At 38.9% G+C, this 12,838-nt stretch overlaps 1 protein-coding gene across 1 annotated transcript in view; it reads left to right on the forward strand.

Annotated features, from left to right (window-relative positions):
* The window catches only part of INTS4 (integrator complex subunit 4), a 174,688-nt gene that overhangs the window by 113,641 nt on the left and 48,209 nt on the right, over positions 1-12,838 (forward strand). The window contains exons 11-13 of the mRNA XM_042780954.1: positions 2,083-2,288; positions 7,443-7,585; positions 10,612-10,727. Of these exons, the coding sequence (XP_042636888.1) occupies positions 2,083-2,288; positions 7,443-7,585; positions 10,612-10,727 (465 nt within the window). The remainder of the gene's footprint in view (positions 1-2,082; positions 2,289-7,442; positions 7,586-10,611; positions 10,728-12,838) is intronic.

Genomic DNA, 12,838 nt, shown 5'->3' on the forward strand with positions numbered 1-12,838 from the left:
TTCAAGATCATACTTTGGCTCTCTTGGACTTGTTTTAATTGTCTTTAACTTCAAGTTGAATTTGCATATGAGCAGTTGATGGTCTGTTCCACAGTCAGCTCCTGGCACATATATATATGTTTTTGAATTTTAACCATAACTTGAGTTTCAGACTTTTTCAATATGAACTGCATTTTGTTGCAGAATCCTTTGGTAACCATTGAAACCACAGCAGCAGCAACAACAAAAAAACACAACAGGGACGGACCAATGACTGAGCATTATCTATATCTTACTCATCTCTCTGTACTAGTTCTTTGCACAGGGGTTTCATGTAATATGTGTTCAGGGAATATTTGTTAGTGAGCCCAGGGCCACCTGAGTTCATTGGCTTTACTCTTACATGTTTTGAGCACGCAAAGAGGTAGAAGATGTGCATCTGGGTGTTTACAGGACCCATATCTATGCATATTAATATTTATTGCATTTTTAACATATGCCAGAAGGTGTGCTCCATGATTTCCTACATCATCTCAGTTAGTCTAACAATTCTGTGAGGAAGTAGGTATTATTCCCACTTAACAAATGAGGAAGTTAAGTTACTTATTGGAGATCTCCCTCCAAATTGTTAGAGTGATCATTCTTCCACAATTTTCTCTGACAACTGGATCATTCCAAAGCATGTTTGCTTTCTTTTTAAAACTGTGATAAATACAAATATATATATAAATTTAACTATAACCAAAAACCAAATGCACTGCCATTGAGTCGAACCCTCCTTGGGTTTCCGAGTTGATGTCTCTACAGAAGTAGATTGCCTAACCTTCCTTCCAAGGAGTGGCTGGTGGGTTTGAATATTAGAAAGATAATCTAAAAACCATATGAGACAAATTTGGTTTCATACCTTGTCAAAGTCACTTATTAGCTCTTTGACTACCAGTAAATTACTTTTTTTTTTCCTTTATAAAACCCCAGAGTAGAATGGGATTTTACACATAGACACACATACACACATGTGCACACATAAGCACACACATAAAACATTTGCCATTTTAACATTTTTTACATGTACAATTCGGTGACATTAATTACGTTTTTTATTTTATTCAACTATCTGTTTCCAAATTTTTCCGTCACCCATACCGGAAGCTTAGTGCCCCCTAAGCCATGACTCTCCCTTTCTTCTTCTCTCCTACCTTTCCCTGGTAACCATTTATTTTGCTCCACTCAATGTTTTCAGGGTTCGACCTTGTCATAGTATGTATCAGAGCTTTATTTCTCTTTATGACTGAGAAATATTCCATTGTATGTGTGTGCCACATTTTGTTCACCCATTCATCTATTCATGGACATTTAGGATGTTGAGCATTTAGGATGTTTTCACCTTTTGGATGTCATGAATTGTGCTGCTGTGAACACTGTACGCAAGTATCTATGTTCCTGCTTGCAATACTTTAGGGCATGTCTAGGAGTGGAATTGCTGAGTTATATGGTAATTCTGTGTTTAACTTTTTGTGGAACCACCAGATTATTTTCCATAGTGACTACCATTTTGCAGTCCCACCAACAATGGATGAGGGTCTCATTTTCCTCACCTCCAAACCATATACTCTTAACCATTTCATGGTTAGCCTAGGAATCATCAGACCTGGGTACAGTCTTATTTGTGCCCTCAGTCACTTTGAGGCAAATTAATTCACTTTGCTTAATCTTATTTCTAAAGTGAGAATAATATTATCTAGACTAGTTTATGCTTGAGAATAACATTGTTTAATAATTGCCTTTTAAAAATAATTTATTCTATTTGGAATACTGATAAAAATAAGAATCTTAATTTTCAAGACATTTACTTAATGGAGACAGACATGTTATTTGGTCGTATGTCTGTGGAATCAGGATTTAAATCTTAATCCTTGGGACACCAAAGTTTATGTTATTAGGTCAGTATGAAGGTAGTAAGTAGCTCAATCTGTGGACAGGGAGTTCTCCCAGGGAGAGTTTGTGGAATGAGAATGAAAGACAGCTTGAATGAGAACGAATGCAGCTTGGATTTTCCCATGGCTCTTAACTTGATCAACAGTAGTATTTGTCCCCTATCTCTAGAGGTTCGCATTGCTGCTGTGGAGGCTCTCTGCATGCTGGCCCAGTCTTCACCCTCTTTTGCTGAGAAGTGCCTTGATTTCTTAGTTGACATGTTTAATGATGAAATTGAAGAAGTACGTCTACAGTCCATACATACCATGAGAAAAATCTCTAACAATATCACTCTCCGAGAGGATCAGCTTGACACTGTCCTGGCTGTGTTAGAGGTGAGTATTCCCAGTTTGTTATTCATTTCTTCTTCAAATATCTACCAAGTCCCTCCTGCCCCTCCTTTAAAAAAAAAAAATAATAATAAGGCATTGGGCTAGCTACTGGGGATACATGCAGTGTATGAGGCAGTGATAGTTCTGTCTTCATACTGTGCTCCACCTGTAAGATGGAAGGCACTGACTGTTAAACAAGAAATCAGAATACATCGTGGCATTGCTTTGGGGAAAGGACAGGATGCCTTAGGAATACAAAGAGTATCTAACCTGAGTAGGCTGAGGTGAAATTGGAGGTAGTCAGAGAAGACAGAAGGAATGCTGTATTGGATACTTAAAGGAGGAGGAGGATGTAATGAGACATTTGTCTCATTATTTTCATAGAGAGGATATTATTTACTCAGAAGAGTAAAGGGAAATTCATTATAATGGTAACAGAGTTAAAGAGATGGTAGGAGTTGGGGTGGGGGAAGTGGCTGTGTGTATGGCAGGGACCAAATAATGAAGAGTTCTTTGACAAGATTAATTTGATTCTTCTGTTGAATCATAGAATATTATAGCAGAAAGGGATCTTAGGGATCATTTATTCAGTCTGGGGTTTTACAGAGAAAAAAGCAATTTGCCCGAGGTCACAGAGCTAATAAATGTCTGTGCCATGATGTGAACACAGATTTGCCTCCCACAGTTCTTGGATTATTTTTCTAACATATCTGGATTTTATTTACTAGAGCTGAGGTTTTTAAAAAAGGAGGTTAGCTTTTGTTTTGGTTTGGTTTGGTTTTCAGATATGGTGAAAGCGATAAGCAATTTGATGCTTAGTAATTTGCACACTTGTTGCAGAATTCTGCTGCACGCTTCACAAAACAGATTGGGTGCTTTGATTTTGAACGTTCCTATCAGTCTCTCAGTTGCTTCTAGCTTCCATGAAGATTTTTCCTGAACTATACTTTATTTCTCATTTTTAATGTATTTTTCCCGTGAAAATGTTTTCATTCCATGCGTTATTCTCCATGGGTAATCTCTGTCACCTAGCCCCTTCTTTCCTGTCTCCCATCGCTCTTCATCTTGAACTTTATGATGTGGTTGCTCCCCTACACGTGATCCTTTTCAACCTCACTGTTTTGCCTTTGCTATCATTTTTTCTTCTCTGCCGGCATGACTGCCACTTTTCACCTAGCAGGTTTCTCCTTATTCCCTAGGTCTACATTAGCCATCATATCCAGTGAGCCTTCCCTGAGCACTGCCCTTAGCCCCAAGGAGGCGAAATGCCACTCCTCTGTATTTTTATAGCACCTTGTGCATAATCCTTATAGCATTTGTAAGCCTGTGTCCTGATGATCCAGTTCTCTATATCACAAGACTGTAAGCTTTTCAAGGGGGCAGGATCCTGGCTTTTTTATTTTTCGTGTTCTCGATGCCTTGCAGTGTCTGTCATAAGTAAGTGCTAAGTAAATGTTTGCTGAATAGCTCAGCTGTATCCTGAGCTAAGCATTAATGTGCAGAATTGTTCAGAATCATAGGCGTACACTGCTATCACTCTGGTCCAGTTCATCATTGTATCAGTTTTTATTGCTATATAAAAAATTATCACAAACCCCTAAAACTATTGTGCTGAAATCATCTTTAAACCTGAAACCAAAAATATCCCCTGAAGTCTTCTTAAACCGAACGGTAGTTTGGCTTACCTAGTAAAGAATGTCTGCCTTGAGCATGTGCTTTGTTAAGATCTGTGTGTATGGGATCAAATTGACAACAGCAACTTGAAAGATTAGTTAGGAAACTTAGGGGGCAGTGAGTTTATGTTAGTGGGGAAGGAGTAACTTTGGAAGGGAGGGTGAGAATGGTGGCCCAACTTGAAGAATGTAATCAGTGCCACTGAACTGTAGTTTCAGAAACTGTTGAATTGGTATTTGTTCTATTGTATATATTCTCAACAATAAAAATAAAATAAATAATGTAAAAATCCAACAGATTATCAACTTTATTGGCTTAAAAAATAACATTCTTATTATCTCTTAGTTTCCGTGGGTCAGGAGTCTGGGCACAGCTTAACTGTACCCGCTGTTCATAAGCACACAAAGCTGAAATTAATTAAAGGCTCAGCCAGACTGCATTGTCATCTGGAGGTATGATTGGGGAAGAATCTGCTTCCAAGGACATTCAGATTGTTAGAGAATTAATTTCCTTGCAGTTGCATGGCTCAAGGTCCTGGCTTCTTACTGGCTGTTACCTGGAAGCTGCCTTCAGGTCCCAGAGGCTGCCCATGATTCCCTGACATGTGTTCTTCTGCATAAGCAATTCATAGTGTGATGCATATTTTGGTTCTTCAAGACCAACAGAATAATTCTTCTGGTCCATTCTACTAAAATGGAGTTGCGTAACATATATAATCATGGTAGTGACATCACCATAATCTGATCAAGAGAGTCATGTCCCATTGCTATTGTCATATTTTGTGGGTTAGTAGCAAGCCACAGGTGTCACTTAAAGAGAATTATACAAATTTGTGGATACCGGGAGGTGGGAATTTTGGGGGGCGGTCACGCTAGGGTCTATTTGCCACATTCATTGTTTGTCACCTAAATTATTTCAGTAGACTCTTAACTGGTTTCCCTAATGCTCACCACCCAAACTCTCTATAGTGTCTTCTCCACACAGCAATGAGATTGATCATATTCAGACTTCAGTCAGATTGTATAACTCTTCACAACTCCTCAGTGGCTCCTGATCTTGGAGAAGCTAAGAGTTCTCACAGTAGCCCACAAGCACTATGTGATTTAGCCCTCTCCCACGTCTCTGACATCACTGCTTACCACACTTTGTGTACTCTGCTCTAGCCACACTGGCTTCCTTGCTGTTTTTCTACCTCATGGCCTTTGTACTTAATGTTCCCTTTGCTTATCTTATGTAAAATACTCCACCTATCCCAGCACTCTTTCTCTTAACCTGCTTTATTTTTTCTGTGAAGCACTTACCACTATCTGACCTATTTATATCTATCTACTTGTTTAGTTTTGTCTTCCCACTAGAATGAAGCTCCTGAGGGCAAGGATTTGATTTTAATTACTTTGTGTGTCCCTAGTACCTGTCACATAGTGAGAGCTTGATAAATATTTGAATATCTAATAAGTATTTAATAAATATTAAATATATGAATGATTGAATTCTTCAAATCTCAGCTCCCCTGTCACCTCCTGTCTTAGCCATCTGGTGCTGCTGTAACAGAAGTATCACAAGTGGATGGCTTTAATAAACAGAACTTAATTCATTTTACAGTTTCTGAGGCTAGAAGTCCAAATGCAGGGTGCCACCTCTAAGGGGAGGCTCTCTCTCTTTCTGCTTTTGGGGAAGGTCTTTGTCTCCTTTCAGTTTCTATTCCTAGAGTCCTTAGCAATCATGTGATGTGTATCCTCCCCTCTGTCCACGCTTACTTGCTTAATCTGCTCTTCTGTATCCCAGAAGAGATTGATTCAGGGCATATCCTACACTAATACTGCCTTGTTAACATAACAGACAACCAGTTCCCAGATGGGATTATAACCACAGGTTATGATTTACAACACATCTTTTTGGGGAATACAATTCATAACACCTCCTCTTCCCAACTACCAGAAAATTGAGAGATTCTTTAGCCTGTACTCCCGTTGCAACTTGTACACTCCTCTATAACAGCGGTGATCTGAATGCTGTTGTTTGTCTTCATGCGTATCTGTTGCTCCTAGGTAGTGAGTTGGTGAAGAGCAGGAGTGTTGGCTGCTGTTACATTTCCCTTGTATATCTTACACTCCAGCCACACCAAACTACTATATTTGTAGTTTCTTAGTTTCTTCAGTGTAATTCGTTCTCTCTGTCAAAAACCTAAATGCAAAGAGAAACACCAAAAATTAGTGTAATAGAATATATTTACTGTGAGTAGATGTGGTTGGAATGGGACAGTGTCACCTGAACATTTTGGGAAAGCCTACTGAAGAAGGGAGGTGAAAGCTGGTTATATAGGTCATCGTTATGTTAATTCCTCAAAAGAGAGGGTCAAAGCACAGGGCTGCTTACAGAGTCACATGAGGAACAGGCCCAACTCTAGAATAGCCTCTAGTCATACCCTGGAGTTCCTGCTGCTTGAATCTGGCTGCACATAGATAATTTTCCAAACACCCAGTGCCTAAGGCCAAATGGTTTCCATTAAGCTGCTGTCTAAGCTGTTTGACTTGAAGGTAACTCTGGGGAACCAGTTCCTTCAAGGTTCAAAAGGACACCTAAGGGAAATACCCTAGGTGGGTCACCCCAATTCTGTGAAACCAGTAATCTGGATTCCATGACAATCAAAATGATTTTGTCTCGTGCCTTAGTGTATCAGATTTAGTCTTTTCAACATGCCCCCCACCTCTGTCCCATCTGCCTAATGAATTCCCATTGACTTTTCAAGAACCAGTGAAAGCTTCACTACTGTGAGCCCTTCTGTGGCCGTTGTAGCATTATGTGCACGATCCTCCAAATTCTTAAAGCACTCTGAATTGTTTGTATATCTGCCACCCACTATACTGTGAGTGCCTTGAAATTAGGGGCCATATGTACTCATTTATCTCAGCACTTAACATAGTGCCTGGTCTGAAACAAAACCTCAACAAATATTTTTTGAATGAGGAAACAGATTAATATTGAATAAAACTTTTTAATGAGGAATGTGTTTGGCTGAAGTTAACAGATTGTCCGACTGATAATAGCCTAACATACAATGTTTTTTTTTCTTAAATAATGGTAAGCCCCAGATAGACAGTCCAGGAACCAAGGCAGCTGCTCGGCAGTACTGAGGAACCTAGCCTTTTCTTTGGCCTTTCTAGCCCATTGGCTTTTTGTCCATATGCTTATTCCTGTCATAGTTGCAAGAAGGCTTTTATACCTTCAGGCATCATGATTGAGTTCTAGACTGGAAGAAGAAGAAAGGCTGAAAAGCAAAGGGGGGCAGGATCACTGTATCTATCCCTTTCTGATCAATAAAATAAAAACTTTCTCAGAAATTTTAGCTAGCAAACGTCTGCATATTTACATGGCCACTGAGGATGGAAAGGTGGTTAGGAGAAGGGTATGGTAAATGGAAGCTGCGTCACTGAACCAATAGTAACTATTGTTACTATTATTATTTTTTTTTTTTTTTTTAAGGATTCCTCCAGAGACATTAGAGAGGCTCTTCATGAACTCTTATGCTGTACTAATGTTTCAACCAAAGAAGGGATTCATCTTGCACTGGTGGAGCTGCTGAAAAATTTAACCAAGTACCCTACTGATAGGGACTCCATTTGGAAGTAAGGACTCCTCTTCAGTTGTTTTACTCATTTGCCTACTGAGTCTTAGAATATGGTAAATGTACAACGTTGGCATGATTTCGTGGGGTTGTCATAGATGGAAGGTATGGCCTTTGTATGTTGTTCTAAATTTAGAAATTTGATTCAGTTCAACCAAATAGACTGTCAGGAGTTGGATTCTTAAACTGAATATCACATTTTAATTATTTATTCATTTTTCCGGTCAGAAATGATTCAGTTAGATTTTCCTATTCTCCTATAGAGTGTTAAGCACTATTTTCCTTTTTGTGTATTGTACAAGAATTGTAGAGAGTAGAGGTAGGGCTGGCACTTTGATGTACAATCGGATAGTTATCATTATTTCTTCTTGGTTATCTCTTGTATTATATTAGCTTTGACACTGTTCATTTATTGTTGTTTTAAGAACTAGTTGCATAAATTTACTATAAAAGGTGTATTCTAGTACCTCTGTATTTAAATGACCTTATGTGAAGAGGTCACTCTGAGTACTATTTATTAATTTCGAAAAAGATTTTTTCAAAGCAGATACTTGAAAGATACATTAAAAACTGAAAATACCAAGGGGGTATTGATATTGCTGTAGGTAACATTTTTGATGTCTGCTTTTCTGTCTTGTAATTTCTTTGTATTGTTTTTGTCCTGTTCAGCTCAATTTAGTGTACACTTATTGATTGACTTCAAGGAGCACTCAGTCATTTGGGATGTGGTGTTGAAGTGGGGGCAGACATCTATGTCTGACTGTAGTTCTTTGGAGACACAGAAGGAGTGATTAATTCTGCTTGGTGGAAGGGGTTGTTAGGGAGTATTTCATAGAACATTCTTCTAACCTTAAAATAAGATTTGTGGGTTATATCGTCCACTCAGAATATTTCTGTATGGCTGTCTTTATTGGGTTACTATGGGAAAAACCTCCTTAACCTTATATTGCTCCAAAAGATTTTGAAGTCTCTTTTTCTAATTATCACTTAATTTTTTTTATCTCTTCTCGTGAATGGTGGCTTTTTTTCTAGAAATGAAAAAAAAAATGTGATAAGAGAAGGAATTGTCACAGTGGCACATTTTTAAGATTTTGTTCAAGATAGATACATAAATGAGAGTTTTGAGCAGAAAGTTGTTTTGTTTATATATCTTTAGTTCATTCATCAATTTTTTTACTGAGTATTTGTTTTAACCCAATCACTGTATTGGGTGCTGTGGAGATTTAAAAATGGATTTTACTCAGAAACCTAGCCCTCAAATAGCAAGAAGAGAGAGAAGCAATCAATATGTAGATAAGGTGGCGGCTGAGACAGTAACAAATTACTATATTAAAAGTCAGAATTAAATCTAGCTTTACAGAAGACCAAGTCTGTAGGGGTCTATGAGGGGACCCAATAAGTAGCACTTCTGTTCCTTATTCAAATCTGAACAGAATGAGAGACAAAATAAAGGAGTGACACTTGGAGGGCAAACTACAATGTGTATAATGCCCCTTGAGGCACAGTGCATAAAGGGCTGAGAGAAGCCAGCAAATTCTTTAATCAAGGATTTCCACACAGAAGGAAATATTAGCTCTGGGGGGAAAGTGTGCTGTCCTAACAAGATCAAATTCTTTAGAAGAAATTACTTCCATGCCCCATATGTTCATGAATTTGTTTATAGTATTTATTTATTTATTTAGCCATCCTTCCTGTTCTCCAGACCCTGGTGAAGCCCTATCTGTGTAAAATTTTCTATATTAGTAGTATCTCTTCCACTTTTGACAGGTAGAAAGTAGAGTTTATGTATCATTCATTTGACAGTTCTTTTATTTCAAAAATAACAGTTGGTCATCTTTGCCTCCACTGGAGGTAGAGATTAAGATTTATATTTCTTTTCAGTGAACCTCCTAAATCAGATCCTAACAAATAAAAATACATAATTGTCAGCAGTATAGAATTCTTTATAGCTTAAAAGGGCCTTTCTGTAGTTAAGACGCTATCATTTTACTGAGTTCTCACTGTGTACCACACATCTTGCTACATACTAACTGCTTTTAAAAAAAAACAACTAGCTTTCTCCTCATAGTCACAAGATGCTGTTTTAAGACAGTATCTAAAGACAGAAAGGAAGGTGTGGTCCCTCATGTATTTTTCTCTTTTTTTGATTGGTCAGGAAAACATTTCTGCAAAGCTCCCTAACAGAGTTCCCTCTTGCTCCATTGACTGGAACTGGTTCACTTGACCATCTGAAAACCAGTCACTGGAGAATGAAAGTGAGGTTGCCATGATGGATTTAGACCAGTCATGGTTCAGCCCTCATGCTGGACCTGCCTTCTCTGAGCACTTTGCTCCCACCTGATACCTGAATAAAATCTCTTGGCTAGGAAGATGGGGAAATGAATGATTGTTGGACAAATAAGAATAATATTTCCCACACCCAGCGCTTTTATTTTATTTAGTCTTTGTAATAATCCATCATTTTAGATGAATTAACCAAGGTCCAGAATAATTTGATGACTTATCTAAAGTTATAGAGTTAGCAAAAATGGATGGATTGATAATTGAAACCAGGTTTTTAGGTTTTAATTCCTAGTACTTTTTTTATTTTTATTTTTATTGTGATTTGCGTCAAGGTTTACAAAGCAAATTTACTTTCCATACAGCCGCTCACATAGACTTTGTCTCATGACGTTGACTGTAATTTCCCACAATGCAACAGCTACCCTCTTACTTCCTCCCCATAGTTACCTCTTCCCTATGTCCTTCCCTCCCATACCCTCCTGCCCCCGAGCGGTCTCCCTGTGCATACACAGCCTTTCTTTTCTATTCTCCCATGATTGATCTCTCCAAGGAGTGTATCTACCTAATGTATATATTCAGCTCATATGCCTGTCTTTTGTTTGGCTGGAAGCCACAGGAGTGGGTTCAATTCCAGGCCTGAAGGGCAGCTAGGGGTCATAGTCTCAGTGGTTCCATCAATTCCTAGTACTTTTTAAAGCACTGCTTAAACTACTGAAATGGGTTCTCTCATTTTGTTTGTTTCAGGTGCTTGAAGTTTCTGGGAAGTCGACATCCAACCCTGGTCCTTCCCCTGGTACCAGAGCTTCTGAGCACCCATCCGTTTTTTGACACAGCTGAACCAGACATGGATGATCCTGCTTGTATCCTCTGTGCTCAGGATAGAACCTGCTGACTCGGCAGGACACTTTAGCATCTCTTTCTGCTGTGTAGCTTGAGTTATTTTTTTAAATTTCTTTTAGATAAAAGAGTATGTTTTAAGGAAACCTAGTGGTTACTTTTCTCTTTAATCTTGTTTTCACAGTAATCCATGTTTGGCATTTAATACTAATAATAATTTTTGCCATTTGTTGAGCACCTACTATAATCCATATACTGTTTAAATGCTTTAGACATGTTATCACTGATCTTAAAAACAACCTTGGAAGGGAATATATTTCTAGTTTATAATGAGAATACTAAGGCTATGAGTGGTTAAATAACTCTCCAAGTATCAGATCTTGGCAATTAAAATGAGATTTCTTTGGTTTTGAAGCCTGTGCTCTTTCCCTTATGTCTTACTCTGCACTTAATTTGGTCCATTGAGGGGAGTGCTTGAGTTAGACTGTTTGATTACTCTGGGTTTGATATATATTCAGATAGCTAGCCATGCGCAGCATAGCAGGCAACTGCATTGTTTTCTAGGAATGGGATAAATTTACATCCGTGAATCCACATTCTCCCAGGGAAGCTTGTTTTGCCCCATGTGCACATCCTTGATAAAGTTTAGATGTGTGGATTGAGACACTGGGATCAGCCAAATAACTATCTATTATAAGGTCATCATTGTATTCTCCTTAAATTCTATTGGTTTACTATCACAGTGGGTTTGGAAAACTTTTTTTGAAACCACCAGCTGCTCTGTGGGAGAAAGGTGAAGCAGTCTGCTTCCATAAAGATTACAGCCTTGGAAACCCTATGGGGCAGGTCTGGTCTGTCTATAGGGTAGCTGTGAGTCAGAATTGACTCCACAGTGGTGGGTTTGGGGTTTTTTTGTGTTACTGATGTTACTAGTTAGTGCCTGAATTTGTATTTACCTCTGAGCAAGGCACATCTCAGAACCTGAAAAGATGCAACACTACAGCTGTTTGAAATTCAGCTCATCAGAGAGGGCTTTGTGGTCTAAGTGTTATTTCTGGTCTTGAAAGATATAGTGAAATACTCTGAAATATTAAGTTCTTTTCACATTATTATTATTTTTTAATGTATGGACGCCTACTGTGTTAAGATACTGTGGTAGTTAAATTTGTATGTCAGCTTGGCTGGGCCTGGTTAAGTGACTGGGCAGCTGGTGGTAGTTATTCCCCATGATGAGACTGGCAATCAGCTCCATGGTGGGATCTACCACAAGCAGCTGAGTAGCTGCCTTTAGGATATGGTCTGCTTCCTGTATATAAGGAGAAGCCTTGGGGACAATCTCTAGCTAATGGCATGCTTGGACCCTGCATGTAGACGTGGGGTTGTTGAGCAGCCTGCCATGCTCTGCCAACCTTGGGACTTAACAGTGGACTTAAATGAATGGCCTGCCATGTGGTTTGGTAACATCGGGGCTGTGCAATTTGATTTGTCGACCTTGGACTTGTTAGCCTCAGCATCTAGTAGCTGCCTGAGTCAAGAGGTACCTCTAGCTTCACCCAGAGCCGGGAGCTCGAGGCAGAGCTGAAGCCCAAGGTCGAGGGGCTTTCACCCAGCCCCTAGAGCCTGGCACTTTGAACTTGGACTTAAAGCCTCCAAACTGTAGGAGAATAAACTCCTGTTTGTTAATGCCATCCCATTTTTGGTATATTCTTGTCAGAGTGGCACTAGGTAACCAGAACAGATACTTTTCAGGATCACTGGAGGATTGTATTACTCAGGAATTATGTTTGGCTATAACAGTTTGCCCCCAAAATGCAGCTAAAACAAACTGCACATTTTGTTTTTCTTGGATATAAAAGAAGTCTGGAGGTAAGCAGACTTTTGCTAGTATAGTAGCTCCATGTTATTCTCGGTGTCCTGGTATTTTCTGTTTTTATGTTCTACCATTTTTAGTTACCCAAGATAGTTGCTAGAGCTCTGATCATCAAGTCCGAGATGCAGATAGGAAGTTAGAAGATATCTAGAATAAAATCAGTATTCCATTAACATGAAAGAAGGGAAAAATGGTTATTGGAAAGGTGACTTGCCGACTCAGCCATAGGAATATATGTAAGACAAAAACCAAACCCACTGCCAT

Source organism: Orycteropus afer, unplaced genomic scaffold, assembly GCF_000298275.1.
Source record: "Orycteropus afer afer isolate SDZICR_OR568_19922 unplaced genomic scaffold, OryAfe1.0 scaffold00074, whole genome shotgun sequence".
Lineage (NCBI taxonomy): Eukaryota > Metazoa > Chordata > Mammalia > Tubulidentata > Orycteropodidae > Orycteropus > Orycteropus afer.